Source organism: Copidosoma floridanum, unplaced genomic scaffold (assembly GCF_036245765.1).
Source record: "Copidosoma floridanum isolate Cflo_tuat_1 unplaced genomic scaffold, Cflo_Japanese_pri ptg000025l, whole genome shotgun sequence".
Taxonomy (NCBI): Eukaryota; Metazoa; Arthropoda; class Insecta; order Hymenoptera; family Encyrtidae; genus Copidosoma; species Copidosoma floridanum.
The window spans coordinates 3685971-3706055 of NW_028321902.1; the positions used below are offsets into that span (position 1 = coordinate 3685971).

General features: G+C 36.9%; 2 protein-coding genes across 2 annotated transcripts in view; one reads left to right on the top strand and one right to left on the bottom strand.

The window, feature by feature from the left end:
- LOC106640350 (uncharacterized) overlaps positions 1-20085 on the top strand; it is a 57315-nt gene that overhangs the window by 27360 nt on the left and 9870 nt on the right. Inside the window, exon 3 of the mRNA XM_014354350.2 lies at positions 13220-13353. Coding sequence (XP_014209836.2) covers positions 13220-13353 — 134 coding nt within the window. The remainder of the gene's footprint in view (positions 1-13219; positions 13354-20085) is intronic.
- On the bottom strand, positions 9-8008 carry LOC106640441 (uncharacterized). The gene is made up of 3 exons (XM_089595422.1): positions 7932-8008; positions 6152-6925; positions 9-1471 (listed from the first exon to the last, which is right to left on the bottom strand). Exons 2-3 carry the CDS (start codon positions 6871-6873, stop codon positions 625-627), a joined length of 1569 nt encoding a protein of 522 aa, XP_089451548.1. The 5' UTR covers positions 6874-6925; positions 7932-8008; the 3' UTR covers positions 9-624.

Below are 20085 nucleotides of genomic sequence, written 5' to 3' on the forward strand. Positions count from 1 at the left end.
TGGCGCTAAATAAGGTCGCTATTTTTCTTTATGATATTCTTAAAGAGGCGCAAAAATTTTTCGTTCGTCTCTATCCATAAACTGTAATTGGTTATGCTCGAAGCATCGAAAAAACCAATGACACGTTGAGTGCCTCCACAGAGCTTGTCTGCGATACTATCTCGTTATTGTAACTATTTTTAACTATCCAGCTTGTGCACCACACCACCTGGAGTGACAAACATTTTTTTAATTCTTACGCATTAACGTACATTAAGTTGTTAGTTGTATTTTACGCATAAAAGTCGGAGATACAATATAATATTACGTAGTCACAATTGTCGTATGCTTTTTACAGACTTTTTCTAAACAGTAGTTATTACATCGGCAGTTTTTTATACACTGTGGGATATGAACATTTGTTTCTTTTGTTTGGTGTGGTGCTTCAGTCCTGACCTATAGGTAATACATAAATACCAGGAAAATGAATGAATTATCTTTAACAGTTTAAAGATTAAATATGGGCACTAAATGGCACTTTATTAAAAAATCGGCTCGGCAGTAGTTTTTAAATGTAGTCCATCCTCTCCACGGCAGTTTTACAGTACAAAATCCAATATAATAAGTCAAGGGCTCACAATGCGATCATTGCTTTTTGTGAACTACGCGCTCGTGTCTTCCAAGATTACCAGAGGTGGTGAAGCTTTTTTGACACACAGAGCACACAAACGGCTTCTCTCCCGTGTGGATCCTCATGTGCTTCGTAAGATTTTCCGAGCTGTTAAACGACTTTTGGCAGATAGTGCAGTGACCATAAGGTATGCCGCTGTGGACTCGCATGTGGGTGGTAAGAGACCTTTTTTGGCTAAATTTTACTAGGCACACCAAGCACTCGAAGGGCTTCTTTCCTGTATGAATCTTCATGTGCTTTGTGAGGTCACTGGAAGATGTGAAACCTTTTTGGCACATGGAGCATTCGAAGGGTTTCTCCTTGGTGTGGCTCCGCATGTGCAATTTTAAATTGCTCTGGTCGCCAAAACTTTTTTGACATACCGAGCAGCTGTAGGGACGCTCGCCCGTGTGGGTCCTCATGTGCTTCTTGAGGTTGCTCGTGTCGGTGAATGGCTTTTGGCAGATGGTACAGCGATAAGAAGGTGTGCCAGTGTGGACGCGCTTGTGCTTCGTCAGATGTATTCTGTGTCTGGAAGATTTTGGACAGTCCGAGGTTTTGGAGGGTTTCCCTTCCATGTGGGACCTTGTAATGTGCGATAAGAGAGCCCTTTTGTACCTAAACCTCTGAGAACAATGTGAACACTCGAAGGGCATCTCGCCCGTGTGAATAAGTTGGTGTCTTCTGAAAAGTGTCTGCGTGACAAAAGTTGCACCGCACACCTCGCAAAGTAATAAACTTTTTTTGGTGCTGCTCTTAAGGCTTAAACTTTGCTTGTGGTCCTTGAACATGCTCACTGCGTATTTGGTTATTGGAGGTAATAATAATGTTCCAGTAGTTTATGGCTGAGGATGATTCAATCTAGTCGTTGATTGCTGTAAAGAAAAAAAAAGATAAAAAATATTAATATTTCAATCGGAGACGTCATTCAGTTATCTTACAATTATCTATTCAGAATGTTGTTTTGGGACAATTAAAAAAAATTTATCTCAATTAAAAAAATTATTAACATACAAATTAGTGGCTGGCGCAATTTACTTGTACTGTCACCACTAAAGATAACGATTGTAAAATTGAAATATTTTTATAATGAGAATGTCAAACAATTGGTTTTAAGTGCATACACTTGACAAAAAAACATTTGCAGACTGTAAAATAGAAAGGAATTATTTCTTCATAGCCATATGAACACATATACTCACGTATAAGTAACATCTATACTCACGTGTTAATTTTCAACTACAAGTGGTTCTGTACATCAAAACGTAGTAGTCAGAACATCAAAGTCGTTTTCCAAGTGTGGTTGATTTCTGGACGCAGTATCTTGTGAATTATAAAGCCAGTCAAATGTTTAACCAAACAAAATGCAGATTTTGGTTGTTGTTTGTTGTTTTGCCGAAAATCTATAATGATGTATAATTTGTTTACATCTAAATTGCAAAGCTTATTGCATTAATATTAATAGCATTAAAAATATAGAATTTTTAGCTTAATGTTAATCTAATTTATGACTTTTCTATTCCCCTCAGACAAACAAATTTTAAATGCAACTATTCAATGAATGATAAGTTTTTTTTCTCTTTAAGAATGTCTTTTTTGAAACGTCTCTTATGAAAAAATCGTCAACTGCAACTGGAATGGATATATTCACGTTGCAATTAAAGGCTAGCCGTAAAGTTTTTTTTTTTTTTTTTTTTTTTTTTAATAAAGTAGCGATTTTTGATTTTAAATTTTTAGCTACTTATTTACAAAATTATTTTTAATCTTAAATTGCAAAAATTTTATCGCATAATTCTAGTGATCGCGAATTATGTTAAAACACTTATTTACTTTGTAGAATGTGAGGTAGAAATAAACAGAAAATAACAAAAAAAAAAGAAATTTTAACATCAACACCTCAACAAAGCCTATTGTGGGCAAAGCAGATAGTTTACAAGGAAAATAGCGTCCATGCTTTCATAGTTAGAAGTAAATCAACAAATATAGAGGTTAACGCGAAAGGTGAATCAGCTGCGTATATGTTACTTGAGTACATGCGTGTTAGTGTCCATTTTCGGTTGAGTTTACTTTACTAAGTATATCACTTGTAGAACACTATTTTCGTATGATAAAGAGTGAAGTTTCACAAATAACCTTACTGTTTTTCAAAAACCAGAAATTGTATAAAAACACAAAATTTTGTTTTGTTATGATTGCTGACAAAAGAAAAATTTTTTGTTTCAATTGTAACTAATGAATATAATTTATTTAAAAATGTTTCTTTCGTTTCTTCGATCATTATAATGTACCACCCTAAAAGTGGGTAATGTAAATTCTCTTCCGGTCATTTATTAAAGAGTAAGAGAAACTGAGAAACTTTTTTCAAATTTAATTTTACACTATGAGTTAAATAAATAACCAATTACTCATAAAATACACACTTTTTTGTAATTCCTTTACTTTAAATGAATAAAAACCGTCAACGTGTTGTACAACCAAAGGCTCAAGAAGCTACTGATTTCATTGTACGTCGGTGATTTCTGTATTTGTTCACAGAAAGCAATAGGAGTCTTAATAGCATAATAATGTATTTTGGCTGTGCGCGCCGTTCCTCAAAGTTTCCAAGTACTGCTATAGCTAACAAAAGTAATTTCTTAGACATATTATCATACATAGGCAATATTAAATTTATTAACAGAAGTAACAGTGGGTAAAAACCGGAGATATCCTTTGTAACATCGGTGTATCCACATTAAAATTTTTTTTTCCCCCTTTCTTCAAAACTTTCCGATTTTATAACACTAAACGCAGGGGCCAATGTGTATCTGCAAAGAGGTGAATCACCTACAAGATTGCTCGTAGCTAAGGTACTACGCCCATGCATGACTCACACACATGCACACTGGCCCATGCTGACCGGAAAAGAAATCAAATGAAATACTTTTCAAGGCGTAAAATAATAAAATAACTTTAAAGAAATAACAGATGCAAAAGGTTACCTGGGAACAGCTGCGCTGAGATTTAATATTAGATATTAGTATACATAGATTGAGTATGTTAAAAACTAGGATAAGAGTTAAGACCCATAGACTATGGCTAATACAACCTGTACACGCTACACCATTAGCCAGCAACAATATTACATAAACCTACGAAAGCAATCGTATCGACTTTCAAAGAATTATCCGATTTTTACCATTCATGTTCGCAGGCTCATGGTTTACTGTACAACCCTTTTGTATCGCGTTAACAATTTCATAAACATACTGCAATAGCCCAAATTGTAATCTTGTTAAAAACTGTCACTGTTTCAAATTTAAAGGACAATGGGAAAGTCATGGCACTTCCCCCTTTTTCTAATGCAGAGATGTCGAGAGAGAGTCCGCACTCTTGCCCCCAACACGGGTAACGGAATTCCCGATTCCCCAGGGCACCCTGAGCCGACTTCGCATTATTGCTCGACAACCGCGTCAATTTCATCAAAACGGTCGCCCTCACCCCCTTTCAAATACCCAGACAAGAAAAATAACTACCTTTTAGCCCCGCGTCCCACCTACGCATCCAGTTCGAGTCCCGAGCTACTAAGCGAAAGCTTAGGCTCGAATGGTACGTTGCGCCGACGTATGTTTTGGTCCCGGTTAAGTGATGTTTTTCATTGTGATTCATTTTCATAAACAAATGGGAAATTTATGCAGAAACTTGTCAATGTATTTTCATCATCTAAAAAATTTGCTGTATTACATCGTAACCCAATCGGACTTGGGCATGGATACTTTTTCAGTTTTTTTTTTTTTACAAAATAACTGTTTGTTGAAAATTTAACGCATTATTTATGCGAAAAGATTTTTGTTACTACTACTCATAAGACTCTGTTTTAAAAAAATTTTTCCAGCAAAAACAACGTATAACAATTAAAAAGAAAAAATAATTCTACAACGCAAAGATGTACGAGGAAAAATATCTAAGTGTTTTATTTACATCAAACTCAAATATTGACAATGTAATGCACTTAAATTTTTGGAAAACAAAAATTGTTTAAAAATTTATAAAATTAATAACTTTCCCAAAGTCTGACATTTGCATTTAATTGCAAAGCCTTACATAAAATGTACCAGTAATACAATAATAAATAGTTTATTTTACACACTAAATTTAAATTTAACCCAAGAATGAAACTACATATCAGTCAGTCGAAAATAAAGTTTTCTCGTAAACATATTAAAAATAGTATTTTGGTATCAGAGTACATAATCTTTCGAAAGTCTTAGCACGAGCGCGTTTACGTATACGCGGAATTAGTAATAGCTATGCTACTGTTAGAGCTTGAAACTTTTATCGCTACTGCCTTGTGCTGGTAAATAGTAAATAAAAAAATGTCTGGCTGACTGATCTTTACGTTTTACTTTGAAGTGAAACTTCATTAGGCTCTTTTTATTCATTTGTATATTTTTTTTCATTTAGAACAATAGTACAAGGTTCTGATTTTTTTTAAATATCATCAGTTTCTAAATAGGTGGTGTCACCTCTGTGCCTTAAAATCCAAGTATATAAAAATATACATCTACACATATACTAAAGTGGGGAGTATTACCAGGAATATTGTGTATGTATCAAATGTATGTATGAGTATGTGTGTACGTATCTTCGTATAGAACACGAGAGAAAGTTGGAAACTATGCCGTAGAGACCTTATATGAATCGGTCACTTGATTTTATGGATCTTTATAAAATTTAACTGTGTGTATAGTTTTGAAGAATTAAAGTGAAAAATGTTGAATGGGCAAGGAAAAGAAAAATAAGTCAAAAATAATAATTTTTACCCATTTCCTTAAAGGAAACCAAATTATCAAGTGCTTAAATAGAAAGGTGCGGACAATTAAAAAATGTAACCTCGTTGTTTTTAGTAATACTTTTATAAAGTTAAAATAAAAAAAAAAAAAAAAAGAAACAAAACAAGTTCTGTAACATGTTCAGAAAATAAGTGTAGACGTGCATACATTATTTTTTTAACATTTTAATTACAAGCATAATCTTAAAAAATATTTAAAAAATGTCATTGCATTGTCGAAAATAAAAATTTTTATGGGTTTTAAAAGGTTAACGAAAATATTTCGAGGTGCACTTTAAATAAATAATAAAATAAATAAAAAATAAATCAAACAGTAATATCCCAATGAAAAAGCAACACAAGCTAAAATATAATTTACGCATTTATTAATAGTTGTAGTGCATGTAATCTCAATGTTAAACAATACATTTCGTGGTTTTATTGATAATTTATAATCAACTTTGATTGACACATCAATCTAATGTTAAATATAATATTTTATTAGTATCTCAATAAACAATTAGATATTCTACCGACCTACTTATGATACCCATACATTAGAAATGAATTTTGAATTAATATCTCAAAATAATGTTAACCTAAATTAAAACTAGAACATCGTATGTATAAATTTTGGATAAAATAAGGGCTTAGCAAGTAAACACGAGTGAAGATCTCACAGAAAAAATCATTGCTTTTCGTGAATGAGGCGTTTGTGCCTCTTGAGATTACTAGAGGTGGTGAAGCTTTTTTGACATGTGGAGCACTCGTAGGGACGCTCGCCCGTGTGGGTCCTCATGTGCATTCTAATGCTTCTCTTGTCCGTGAAACTTTTTTCACACACCGAGCACTTGCAGGGCTTCTCCCCAGTGTGGGTCCTCATGTGCTTCTTGAGGTTGCTCGGGTCGGTGAATGGCTTTTGGCAGATGGTACAGTGGCCACAAGCTATGCCGTTGTGAATTCGCATATGAATCGCTAGGTGGTCTTTGCGTCTAAAAGATTCTGGACAATCTGGGCACTTGTAAGGTTTTTCCCTCCCGTGGGTTAGCATGTGCTTTGCGAGGTCACCCGAGGATATAAATCCTTTTTGGCACTTTGAGCACACGAAGGGTTTCTCCCTCGTGTGGGTCCTCGTGTGCTTCGTGAGGTCACTGGAAGATATAAAACTTTTTGGACACATCGAGCACTCGAATGGTTTTTCTCCCAAGTGAGTCCTTACGTGTGTTATCAAAGAGTTTTTTTGGTTGAACGTTTGATAGCAAATTGAGCACTCGAAGGGCCGCTCGCCCGAGTGGATGAGTTGGTGCCTTCTGAAACAGGTTGCTGTGACTGAAGTTTTTCCACATACTTCGCAAAGGTGGGAAATTTTCCTACTCCACTTCTTGCGGCCGGAATTCCGCTCGTGTGCCTTGAACATGCTGTTGGATAGTTTTCGTGAATGTCTTCGCGATAATAGTCACGGTTTTGTGCTGAAAAATTAAAAACAATTTTCTTAAAGACACAGTTTTGACACTTTTTTTTTTTTATAAGTTACGAGGGATGCTTTGCGCGATTATAATGATTGTGACTTTTTCAAGTATAGTGTTTACATCAAGTTTTTTTAGATGTTTATACTCTATATATAATAGCAAGTGCCATCATATAAATTAATGATTCATAATTGAACATTTTTTTTTTTAATAAAAACGTTTGTATCCTACATCAAGTTTGTATGAAATATTATTTTACAAGAAATATAATGTTATTTCACTTAAACTTTATTTGAATACGCTTTTTTGTTTAGTAGTTTTTGTTTTTTATTTTTTTTTTTCGTAAAAAAACAAACAAGTTAAATGGTTTTTATTTTGAATGGTATTATAATTCAGGGTAATTGATTTTTTTTAATCCTTCCAGACAAGCTATGTGTTATCTGCCCTCATCAATCTAACTATAGATAAAAGTGATTGGTCTGCTTCTAACTTTACAAAAACTGTGATATGATAGTATTATCATAATTACAAGTACTAAAAAATATTTGTTAAAATAACTTGTGTCAGTCGAGCTTACTTTTTATATACGCTTGTATGGTAGGTACGTGCTTGTCCACAAAAAAATAAATAAATAAATAATTAAAATTTTTGAAAAATATTATTTCGTCACAAAATAATTGTATTTCTTGAAAAATTTTAAAAGGAATGGATAATGCGTAAATGAAATGTTACATTTAAGTTTTTCAGTTGTAAGAAAAAAGTCAACGGAAAAAGTTTCACTAGTATTTTTGCAGATGACTCCAACAAGAAGCCAACCTCAAGTTTCACTCGTCTGATAATAATATAGTAACAACTGCATTAATTTTTTAACACTCGAAACAAACCATATGGACGGCAAATGTCTTATGGGTTTATTTTTAGTTATTTATAGAACTAAATTATAATTGTCCAAGTAGTAACAAAATATATACACATCGTAATTCGAAGTGCAATTTGTTCAACTTACTTTGTTATATCCGTAGATTTGGAAAAATCGTCAGAGCAACAATTTTTGTTGTCTTTATTTATTGAATATGCGTTTCATTGTTCCTCATATGCTGACAAAATTAAAAGTGTTATATTTATTTCAATGGTGCGCTTTGTAAATATAATTTGACACCACAACGTAAATTTTGGCAATACTCGAAAACACCGTTTACGCAAAATAAATGAATAAATGTCGACGCGTTGCACACAGCCAAACGCTCAAAAAGCCACTAATTCCACACCGCGCGAGGTTATGTCCTTATCACTATATGTACTACGCAGAGCAATGGGAATGTTAATCGCATAATAATGACCATTGGCTGCGCGCGTAGTCAGAAATAGTTTTAACGCAAGGCTTTCTGGGTGACGTTGGCCCGACAAACGCGATAACGCGTTATCAAGAAGAAAAAGTCCACCGAACAGGCCTCGCATTGAAATGACCAAATATATATACTCCAGGAATTTTTTACTACAATTTTTTTTTAATAAGATACAGCCAAAAAGTGCGTTTGTAGTTGCGTGCGCTCGGATGAACCAACCTAAATGAGATTAAATTGCAACCTAATTAATTTTAATACGCAAATATGTATAGTGAATAGTTTTTTTCTCCGCGTCGATTTCCAAACTGTGCACCTATTCATGAGCTCACAGTTTGAAGCACACATAGCATACAGGCGCGTGTAAAACTATTTAATGAGTTTCATGAAGAACAATGTGCTCCTTGTTTGCACAGGAAAGTTTATAGTAATCAGCCCACAGTTACGTACGCGAACAAAAACACGCGGAAGTCTGTGTGTGTATACTTATTATACGTAATAAGCATGATACACGTCTATACTCCCGAAATTACGTAAGGAGTCTTCGGGCGAGTACAGATCCGACGCCGTAAATTTTCCATAGGGGATTTAATTTGTTCCTTCGCTTCATTATTTTTTTCCTTAAAAAATCGTGTGGTAAGTAACTGTGCATCGATTAGGCGAAACAGATAGGTATGGTGTGTAAAACGTTTATGGGATTTCAAATGGTGTAATGTAATGAAATTACATAGCAACTAGCGTTTTTGGTACGATTAAGATATTTGGTAGCGGGACAATACCAAGGACTCGAAACTACTAAGCTTAGGTGCAATAAGACAATAGTCACTTATCCATCAAAATGAGTATTTGTGACATTGAAATGATGATTTTTTTCTTACCATTCCACATGTAAAGAGTATACTTTTTTCCACATACGCACAAAATATCCTTAAGATCTTTATAAGTTAATCTGAACGAAAGAGTAAATACACGCTCTAAAAAAACAAAACCCGCAATAGTGAAAAATCGGTGGAGATTGTTGGAAATTTCACGCAACGACCCACCATACCCAGGATTGGTTCTTCACAAATTCAGTTGCCCGTGATATGTACACGAGCAAAGAAAAAGTGTGATTTGTTTGCAGTGTCAAAACGCGCCCCTCGTCATCATCCACATATCGTGAATACATGCATGCGCCTCCTGTACGCACCTGGTTCAAAGAGAACATCCTGAAAAAAGGAAAACAACCAGAAATGACGTTGTTTCTGTCTCAAAGGAGTTGACACGAGGACATGCAAGTCCTCCGGAGATCTGAGAGACTCGGAGCACAGTCACGCGAATTTTCCTTGTCTATCCACATATTGTATATGCGCGTTCGCAAGTGCGGGGAGGAAAAGGACAAGAGTTTCGATTGTCGGGCTCGATTTGTCTACTCCGAAGGAAGACCGCAAAGCTCGATCTGCACAGGCGCAGGAGGAGGACACGCCGAAACCTCGACGAGGAGCGATTGCTGCGGAGCAAGGCAGGTTCACCGAAAGTAGATACTACTCATCGAGCTGCGGATGGAAACTAACTGGCTGTTGTTACATGTGTGTGTTTGTACATGTACGTTCCACATTTGGGTCTCGCACTCACGCTTCGTTGCGTATGTAGTTGCTGCTCGTTGATCCTTGCGGTGCATTCTCCTTTGGCGCTGTTGGAATTTTTTTTTTTTTATTAGGATACACCTATATAACTCAGCGACAGCTATTTATTTAGGGGGTGCTACATTTTTTCCATCCAATTTGGATGGAAATAGAAAATCAGGGCCAAATTGTTTTGAAATATGACTCTCGTTGGCTCTGCTAGCTTACGGGGGTTTTTAGACCTTGAGAACAAAAAAGCAACATTTGGTGCTTGAATTTCCAACTCCTGTACAAAAGATTTTCATCCTGGGCAATTACTTTTTTTTCACTGGTTCCATCGAGCAGTGAAAGTACACAAGGATCCACTCGATGAACTGAACATGGATCCCAAACGTCCGATCAAAGGCAAAATATATAAATAAAAAAAAAACAAAAAAAAAAACATGGACAGGCACACGATATCTTGAGTAACAAATCGTATCCCCATACTCCGTCCCCGTTACCCTAATGTACGTCCCACGTATGAATATATACGCAAAGAAACGATCGTAAACAGCGCGCAAGAGGATGATCCTCGAGTCGTCAACTTGTTTGTTTTTTTTTTTTTCCTTCCCCCGAGTGAGCGGTCGGATACACACGCACACTCCATCCGATGGTATTCACGCAACTATTGACTTCTAGATGTGTACACGTTACAAATGTGTATACCCAATAAAAAAAAAAAAAAAAGTTATACACAGAGAAACCTAAAGACGGTATATCCTCCCCCTTGTCCTTTTCCTTAGCGCAAACGTTGAACCGGACGCTTCGGCGATAATTCGCCGTCTACGTGTATACCACAGCAGCAGAAACTAGCCATACACGGGAGGGAGAAAGGACCGCGCACATAGTGTTCGTGACGTATGTATACGGGAGCGTCGTCTCTGGTCGAATTTACGAGCCATACCTTTATGCGAAACTCCACCGGCTCCACGTGTATATATATGTATAATAACGGGAAGGAGCGGGTGTATACACGTATATGGGTAGTCATAAATTCGATGGCCCTTTCGCGCGTTTGGTAATACATGTACGGCGCTGCGCGTCTTTTCTCGGACTACATGGGTGTCCTATTGCCCAAATATTTCATACGAAGGTACATTGGCTGGGGTACTTATGGGGAAGCCTTCTTGTGTGTAGGTGTTTTCCGGAACAAAGTACACTGTATTGTATAAAATGGGTAAAAAAAAATACGCACACAAAGGAGTTGGGCGCAATGATCCGACAACTTTTCAATGGCCCAACTTTTACTATACGCGTGACAAAGTTTCGAGAGGCCTTGGTTCTTTTGTTTTCGCAGAGTTTCTTTTTTTTTACAACAGTTGCAGGGGTGCTGCGAAAACTTTCGCTGGAAAGACCCTTTAATTGCAGATAAGGGAAGTCTACGCTGTACAGGTATTAATGACCGAGACGTCGACGCCCAGGAGTTGAGGGGATTTCGAATGCGAAGGGATGTTTGGTGTTTATTCGAATAGCGAGGAGCGTTTTTTGTAAGTAGATACAAGCGAGTGAGGTAAGACCGAGTCCATCAGTGATGGGCGGACAGGCGTTGGAGAAGAATTTTGTTTCGCTTCGTCCAATTACCACCTACAGTTAGCACATTTATCTCGAGAACAATATATGGATATACTTTCCAATATAACAAAAAAAAAAGATCCGAGACGTTCGAAACACGATGAAGTAAGTACAATGTGTGTAAGTGCGAACAATGGAAGTCTCACTAGTTGCAAATATTCAATTTAGCGCGAGTTGTATGGAAATGAGAGTCGCGAGTTCACGTGATTGAGGTTGGCACGAGAAAAGTTTATTGATTGTTTAGCCACCATAGAAGCCATACTTGTTATGAATAAGTGTGTTTCTTCTTTTTGTTTTTCTGCACATCGTCAAAAATCAAGGTTTGTGCGCCACGGTATCTATCATGTGGGTTATCGGGTTATTGGTTATACTCCTTTTTCTTGTGTCTCGATCTGAATCGGTGAATATTCATAGGTGTACATTATCATTATTTGCATGAGCTCGCCTATTGGAAGGAATAACATTAACATTAACTGGTGGAATGAATTCCAAAATCAATATATCTACAATTGCTGTTTAAATGAAGTGCAAAAATAAAAAGAACAAACGTGTAAAAAAGTGATAAATGTAAGCTTTTATTCATACACTAATAGGTATACATAGAAAAATATATTTTTTTTTTAATTTCTTTATTGTACCCACGATTAATAAAAGCAAGAGTTATTAAACTGTTTGTTTTTAACCATATCCATATTGTGGGAGACTCTAGCTTTTGTAAATCATGAGTGCAGTGAAAAACCATTTAAAACTAATTATGTTTTTAACCAAAAGTGTATTCTTACACTTTTTTACATAATTTTTTAAATTACTTTTTAGCTATACAATGGATTTATAATTAAACTGAACAGTAGACAAAATACTTCTGACTTATTATCCAAACGTTCATTTTTATGGATGCGTGTGACAAAACGTGTTGTTAGAAAGGCAACCCTTATACGAATAAACTATTTTCCAGCTTTGAAAGTCATTTTAGCATCTAGTTTTAAAATTTTAGATGCGTTCAAACTCTATATAAATGGACGATAAATTACCTTACCATCAGCTCTTTTTTTGTCACGTGATCGAGACTCGAGATGCTTGACGTTGAAAACTAACATCATGAAAATGGACCTTAAAAGTACGTCGTCTACAGAACCAAGTGGAAACAGAAAATCCACCAGAGACAACGAAGCCATATATATTTAAAATCCGTAATTAAATAATGAATAATAGGAAGAAGAAAACCTCGTGTAATACGGTTACATTGAAATTTATGTCAGACAAGAACATTTTCAACTAATTTAAAATATAAAGGTTGAAAATCGTTAAAAAGATTTCGCCGTTCCACCAACAACTTACAGACAAGCGGTGCAAGTAGGACTGAAAAGTACAAAAATACACGAGTAATAATAACAACTTACCAATGAAAAAATTAAATTCCATGTAAAGAGCTCCGAGAACATGATGTATGCAATCGATGACGCCAGATATACCACTGCCCGCGTTCACGTATTGATACCAACTTGCGCATATAAATGTAGCATGCAATAACGCACATCACGCGTGACTTTGGTCTCACGTACACGTCGCGGATGACACATAAATACCGCGCCCGCGAACGTGACTAATGGCGCAAAACGCGTGTTGGTTACACCTATATAAACAGCAGAGATGCGCTTTTTTTTTTTTTTAATTAAAGTTATTACATTTGCGTTTAACGTTGTAATATAACATTTTTTTCTTCTTTGTTTCAGTGCTGCCGAACCACGAGCCGGAGATAACGGGCCTGGGCTCGCAGTACGCGGTCGGCGAGAACCTCACCGCCAATTGCACTGCCTGGCCCTCCGTACCCAAAGCCGTAATCACGTGGGTCATCAACGGCGTCGAGGTAATGTGTATTATCATTTTCCTTTTTCGTCGTAATAATTAATTTAAAATTGTCAAAAAAATAACTTTGTACATTGTCAACTTCTCAAGTAGGCTGAAAAAAACACGATTTCCTACAACTACACTGTAGACTAGGAAAAACAAGAAAAATAATTCCAATTTTAGATGGGAAAAAACCAGCGTGCACGATACGTCGTGCTGTTAAGGGTGAGAAAAGTCAGTCGCGCATAAAGAAAGAGAGACGAATCTTGCTGCTCGAAGAATGTCTTTGAGGACAAAAACGTGAAGGCATCTCTTTTTATTCCTCGCTACACTTTTTCTTTGTTCGTCCGATCGCTGCAGCTTGACGTGGGGGTGCAATTATATAGATGTATGGACTTTTTCAGACGAAAACCTTTTGAGCTTTGTGTTTTGGCAAACAATGACGGTATTCATTGATTTTTACTTGTTTTTCAAAAATTAAAGTTAAACACCAAAAAGTTGAAGTTAAACTTCAAAAAAGTATTTAGTTAATTTTATTGAATACGTGATGCTTATTCACGAAACCCTTGTATTATGTATGAGACTTGAAACGTTAAACAATACATGGAGTTTTTTAGGTGAAAACCTTTTGAGCTTTGTGTCTTGGGGTGTTCCCTGTTTTTAAATAGCTTTCATGATTGCAGTAATTTTTTTTTTGGCAAACAATGACGGTATTCATTGATTTTTAGTTGTTTTGTCAAAAATTAAAGTTAAACACCAAAAAGTTGAAGTTAAACTTCAAAAAAGTATTTAGTTAATATTATTTAATACTTGATGCTTATTCATGCAACCCTTGTATTTTTATGAGACTTGAAGCGTTGAACAGTACATGGAGTTTTCAGGTGAAAACCTTTTGAGCTTTGTGTCTCGGGGTGTTCCCTGTTTTTAAATAGCTTTCATGGTGGCAGCAATTTTTTTGGCAAACAATGACGGTATTCATTGATTTTTAGTTGTTTTGTCAAAAATTAAAGTTAAACACCAAAAAGTTAAAGTTAAACTTCAAAAAAGTATTTAGTTAATTTTATTGAATACGTGATGCTTATTCACGAAACCCTTGTATTATGTATGAGACTTGAAACGTTAAACAATACATGGAGTTTTTCAGGTGAAAACCTTTTGAGCTTTGTGTCTCGGGGTGTTCCCTGTTTTTAAATAGCTTTCATGGTGGCAGAAATTTTTTTGGCAAACAATGACGGTATTCATTGATTTTTAGTTGTTTTGTCAAAAATTAAACTTAAACACCAAAAATTGAAGTTGAACTTCAAACACGTGTATTTCCTTAATATTCTTGAAAACGTCGCGATGTTTACTTATGCACCCCTTGTATTTTTCATGAGTCTCGAAGCGTTAAACACATTTGAGTAAACAATGGGAACGTACAGGCTCCCGGTATAAGCTGCAGATACCGCGCCGAAACGAGAATATAAGAAGTTCTCTTGTCTGGGAGTTGGGTCACAATCGGGATACCGCATTGATATGCTAATCGTAGGGCTCCCCGCCCGGATTATCAGCTACATAATTAAATGAGCCCCGCATTATACGTGGGGGAACGTGAGAGGGGTCAGAATCCACTGCCGCCGCTGCCATTAGATTCACTCAATATTGTAGCGGACGGTGCTCCTACACGGATTCCGGTGTCGGAATGGACTTGCCCTTTTGCTATCTCTACGGTATGCTTTTGTAGACGATTCTTGATACAATATGTGCCTTTGGTCGTGCATATTGCGTTTGGTGTAGCGATGGAATTAAAAATCATTCACGTTACGGTATAAAGATGGATGTGAGGGTTTTTTATGTAAATCTTGATTTTTAGAGAATTTGGAGGTCTTGTAAAAGAGATTACGTGATTTTAAATAACTTGAATGTCTTCAAATAGTATCTTTGTATGACTTTGACAGGCTTTTAAGATTTACGATATCTTTAAGTGGCATTTCATGACTTTCAAGGACTTTAAATTTATCAAATAAGTCTTTAACACTTTTATAGATGACGTTGAAGTCGTCCAAAGTCTTTCAAATGTCTTTGAATGAGTTTAATATATGATTAGGTAACTTTAAAATAATTAAAAATGTTATTACTACCTTAAGTGGCAATAGATTGTTTTTAGAGACTCTAACAGACTTTAAAAGCGTACAAAATTTATCAAAAAATCATTGACATTTAATGGATGACTTTGAAGTTGTAGAATGTGTTTCTAATGACTTTGAATAAATTAAATACATCATTGGGCAAGTCCAAAAGAATTTAAAGTATTATCATCACTTAAAGTGGCAATAGATTATTTTTATTAAGACTCAAATTGTTGACTTCAAATGAGGACTTTTTTTTTGCAGTCCCTCGTTTTACACATGTTCTTCCATAATTCAATTGGACCGCAACTCTTACGCGTGTTCTATAAAAATTAATCAGCTCTGAAGTACCACTCGACGATAATATTCACAAGCAGGGAGTATAATCATCCAGTGCACCGCGCACAAACTCAAGTACAGCAAATCATGGTTTTAATTAATTTCGAGAGAGGATGACGAAAGCACCGAGATCCAACGATCAAAGACATGTGTCGTACGAGTGGCGCACGAGTATTCGTGAAATGTATCCCTCAAAGACGCAAAGTGTGGAAAAAAAAAAAAAAAAAAAAAAATCATATAGCTCATTAGCGCGTACAAGTGAAAGGTCACTCATTGCATATTATAGCCGGGACGTGCGTGGTTGCGCATCGACAATAAGCATCGCGGACACCTACACGCACACCGGGATGTATCGCATTAACGACGCGGGCGAAGCTTAATTTCCACGACCGATACTAATGCCTGGGCTGGAACTTGGAGGGATGCCTTGCATAACCCACGCATGTGGGTGTACGTGACTCGCAGGTGTTATTGGGACATTTGCCGACGACGTTGTTGGGTGTACCATTGAAGTTCAGACTGAGGGGCAGGGGGATGGTGGTGTAATTAGGATCGGAGTAATGAAATTTCACGACGCTGCGGCTGTACCCTATACACACCCCGATATCCGAGTCGAGTGACGGTGTGAGAGTTCTTCTCAAGTATTTCGCTGCAAATGTTTTTTTCCTTCCTTCCTTTATTTACTTATTTTTTTTTTTATTTTTTTTTTTTTTTGAAAGAAAAATCTGCTGCAATTCTGTAATAAGCGGAAAGATGGAGAAATAATATCGCGGGTACTCGATGGGGCGGTGTTAATTTTCCAAATCGTCGCGCAATTGTGCGTTCGTACGCGAGGTAAGTAGGTATAGGTATGCGTACAAATTAACTCGATTTGGTAACAAAAAAAAAAGAAAAGGAGGAATAACATGGACCGCGTGGTGGGAGGTGCCTATACACATGGCAAGCCGTTTCGATGACAATGCGGCACACGTGTGCACGTGATTGTACCGTATATATATTGTGGGTCGCACGTGCGTGTATGGGGCTCCACATGTTCAAAGAGAGTCGCGCCACTGGACAATACGATAGTTACGTACAGCCCTTATACGCGCACATATAGTGTACAGGTACACATGTAAGGCAATATCCACCTAAATATGCACGGGCAAACGTGCAGCTTGTAATTGGCTTCGTTGGGCCATTGGTTTGTTTCCGACGCTAGACCCTATTGCGCGAGTGCTTATTAGTTTTCATTTTTTTTCTTTGTTTTTTCGTTTAATGCTCTCAATTGACTTGGCTGAAAAACAAAAATTAATCAGTTTTTCTTTATAAATACTGTTAATTAAGAGCGTTATTTCCGTTGATGCTAATTACACTGCAAATTGACGTGTGTCTTTTTAACCCACTTGAGTGTGCAATAACACTTTTTTTTGTTTTTAATTGAGAAATAATATGATCCATAGTTTTTTCTTACAAAGTACGCTGCAATAATGCACGTGATTGTATTTTTTATTTATTTATTTATTTTTTTTTTTTTCATGATTTTTTTTATTGTTTTGGTTGAATTTTGTCTCGCTTTACTTTTAACTCCGAAATTTCAACCCAAAATAATACGTAAAAGTACTTGAGAAGACTAAAAAAATTATGTTGTTCAGCCAACTAAGAGGACAAAGCAAAAACATTTTTTAAATAAAAAAAAATTAATAAATATAAAACTAAAAGATATGGTAATGTTTGGATATTTCACTATATGAATTACGTTTTCTTGCGAAAATGGCAAAAGAAATAAAAACTTTCAAAAAACAGTTTCAGCAACCGAAAAAAGTCGTAAAGCAATTGTTTGAAGCACTGCTATAGTGCGGACAAATAATTAGGACAAGTATTAAAAAAGTATGTATGCCGAAAAATTCGTAATAGATAATTCGTACACTACGTACAAACGCGTGTAAAAATTGGATGAAGGTACTGACATATAGATTCGACAGTCAAATAAAGCGCGAAATGAGACCCCGTACCTCGAGCTCACCGGTACCATTGGAAGATTCTGATATATAATATATATTCCTCGTTGTCCGTTCTATTCGATCGTCAAATCGAGCGCACGTATATCGCATCCGATCTGCATTATGCAGCATCGACGTAATGGGGTCTGCTCCGGGGAGGGGACGGGGGAAAATCGTTATTACCTTACATATCTTCCGTACATGTACACGTCATATATACATAGAGGTGCACCCTTAGCCGAAACCGATTTGAGGATGATGCCGAGGAAAGGAGGAAAAAAAATAGCTCGACGACGATGAGGGATATTTCCAGAACTGAAGCGGAAAGCAGTTTGCATCGCAGCCCGAAATTGCCGTCCAATTTTTCACGCCCTGCCGATCTCGGCTCGCGTTCTTCTCACGTAATGCGGCTACTGGGAGATTCGGTTCTTCGTTTACGGGCTTTTCGCGCGAGAAAGCGTCAATGCGATACACACGTGTACACATACACACACGAGGTGATTTATCGCGTGTCATGTGTATGTTGGTGCATGATTTTTCAGGTCATTTGTTGGTTTGTTTGTTTGCGCTGTCACGTAGTTTCTTTATATTTACGTGAAAGAGACAAAAGCTCTTGGACAACTGCCAGTCGGGGAACGGGGATGGTTTTTGTTATTATTTCTATCGGGGATTATGCGTGTTGGTGATTACGCGCAGCGTGAGGCGACGCTTCTTTTTCTGTTGGTTTCGGGTTACCGAGACTTCGTGTCCTTTGTAATTGTTTTAGAGCAAAATTTTTTTTTCATAAGGAAGGGATTGATCGATATTGTGAGATCGATACCTCGTGGGACAATGTTTTATATGGAGGTCCATTCTATAGGTTGTGGTGTTGAAAAAGTCTCATTTCAAGGTCTCACAAAAAATTTCGAGATCTCTAAGACTCATGAAGGTCTCGAAAATTTTTCGAGGTTTTGAGACGAGTTTTTCATAGGTCTCGTCTGGTTCATCTTGATATTTTACACTGGGACCGCCTCATCTCGAGTAGTTGAAAAAAATCTCGATATCTTTAAGATTCTTGAAAGCGAGTTCGAGGCTTTCGATATTTTCCCGAGTCGTGAAGGATTCGAGATTTTTTTCGAGACGAGACTTTGGTAGGTCTCATCTTGATATTTTTCATCGAGATTGTTTTGTCTCGAAGTAGGTATCACACTGGTTTAGTCCCTATACCTACAGTCAAATGAAGAATCGACAGACGTTTCAGTAGAAAAATCTGCGACTGGTCAGACGTCCACCTACTCACGATGTGGGCATTAAAAATTTTAATTTCAATCCAAATCCGTGCATGTTTTTTTCTTTATATCGATTTCCTTGCAATGTGTCAACATCAAAATGACTTGAATTTATTTTTTTATAAAAAAAAATCTATGACCCGTTTCACGATACAGAAAGCAAAAAAAAAAAAAAAAAAATACTAAACTCCGGCACACGAAACGAAAAAAAAAGACTACCACCGAAACACTTCTAAATAAAATCGTACTCAGCTCCGCGGGGGGAGGGAAAGGGAAAAACCACCAGACCCTTAGCAGAGCGTGGAAGGAGCGAAACATCCGGGCGTCGGGAACAGCGAAGCCCATCACACGCACGAAACAGCGAAAGGATGAAAAAAAAAAATTCGTAACACACGTACGTACCCAGAGTTACCTCGAAAAAAATCTCTCATTTTCCGACCTGCACTTGGTAGACTGCAGCAGCCAAGCCCTTCTTCCTCGCGCTCCAGAAAACGGAAAAACAAGCGCCGCCGCGGAAATACCGAGATATACACATATATATATATATATATATATATATATGTACGCACAGCTTCGTCGTCGAGCCGGGCATGCACGGGTTTTATCGTCCGGGATAAAAGTCGCTCGAATGGAAAAACTCGAGCGCGAATATCACGCTTATCGCTCGGTGGCTCCCTCTGTCTCCCCCTCGCCCAAGTTTTTCGCCTCGCTTCTTTTATTATACGCGGCGCTCCGACTTTGTCTATCTTTTGTTTTTTTGCCGTGTGTTTCATACATATACAGCGAGACTCTTCTTGCACGCGTACAACGCGAGTTTCGGCAATTGAATTAGAATATCCGCGTGAGCAGTGGACAGTGAGGCTTGCGTGTGCGGGTCTGTGTCACTCGGTTCTCTCTTCAATGATGCCGTGTGTATACATATATATATACGTATACCTGTATTTTCTTTGCTCTGTTTTGCAACTTTCTCTTGCTGCCACCGCTGCTGTCGGTCGATGCTTTGAGATTTCTCGCGGTTCGTTGATCGAGAGAAAGACGTTGAAAAATACTTATC

Excerpts from the sequence above, each read along its gene's own strand:
- LOC106640441 (XM_089595422.1), bottom strand. The coding sequence starts at position 6,873 with ATGTTCAAGGCACACGAGCGGAATTCCGGCCGCAAGAAGTGGAGTAGG. Across the intron at positions 1,472-6,151 it reads AAACGCCTCATTCACGAAAA|ATTACCTCCAATAACCAAAT; the intron begins GCAATGATTTTT and ends TGGAACATTATT.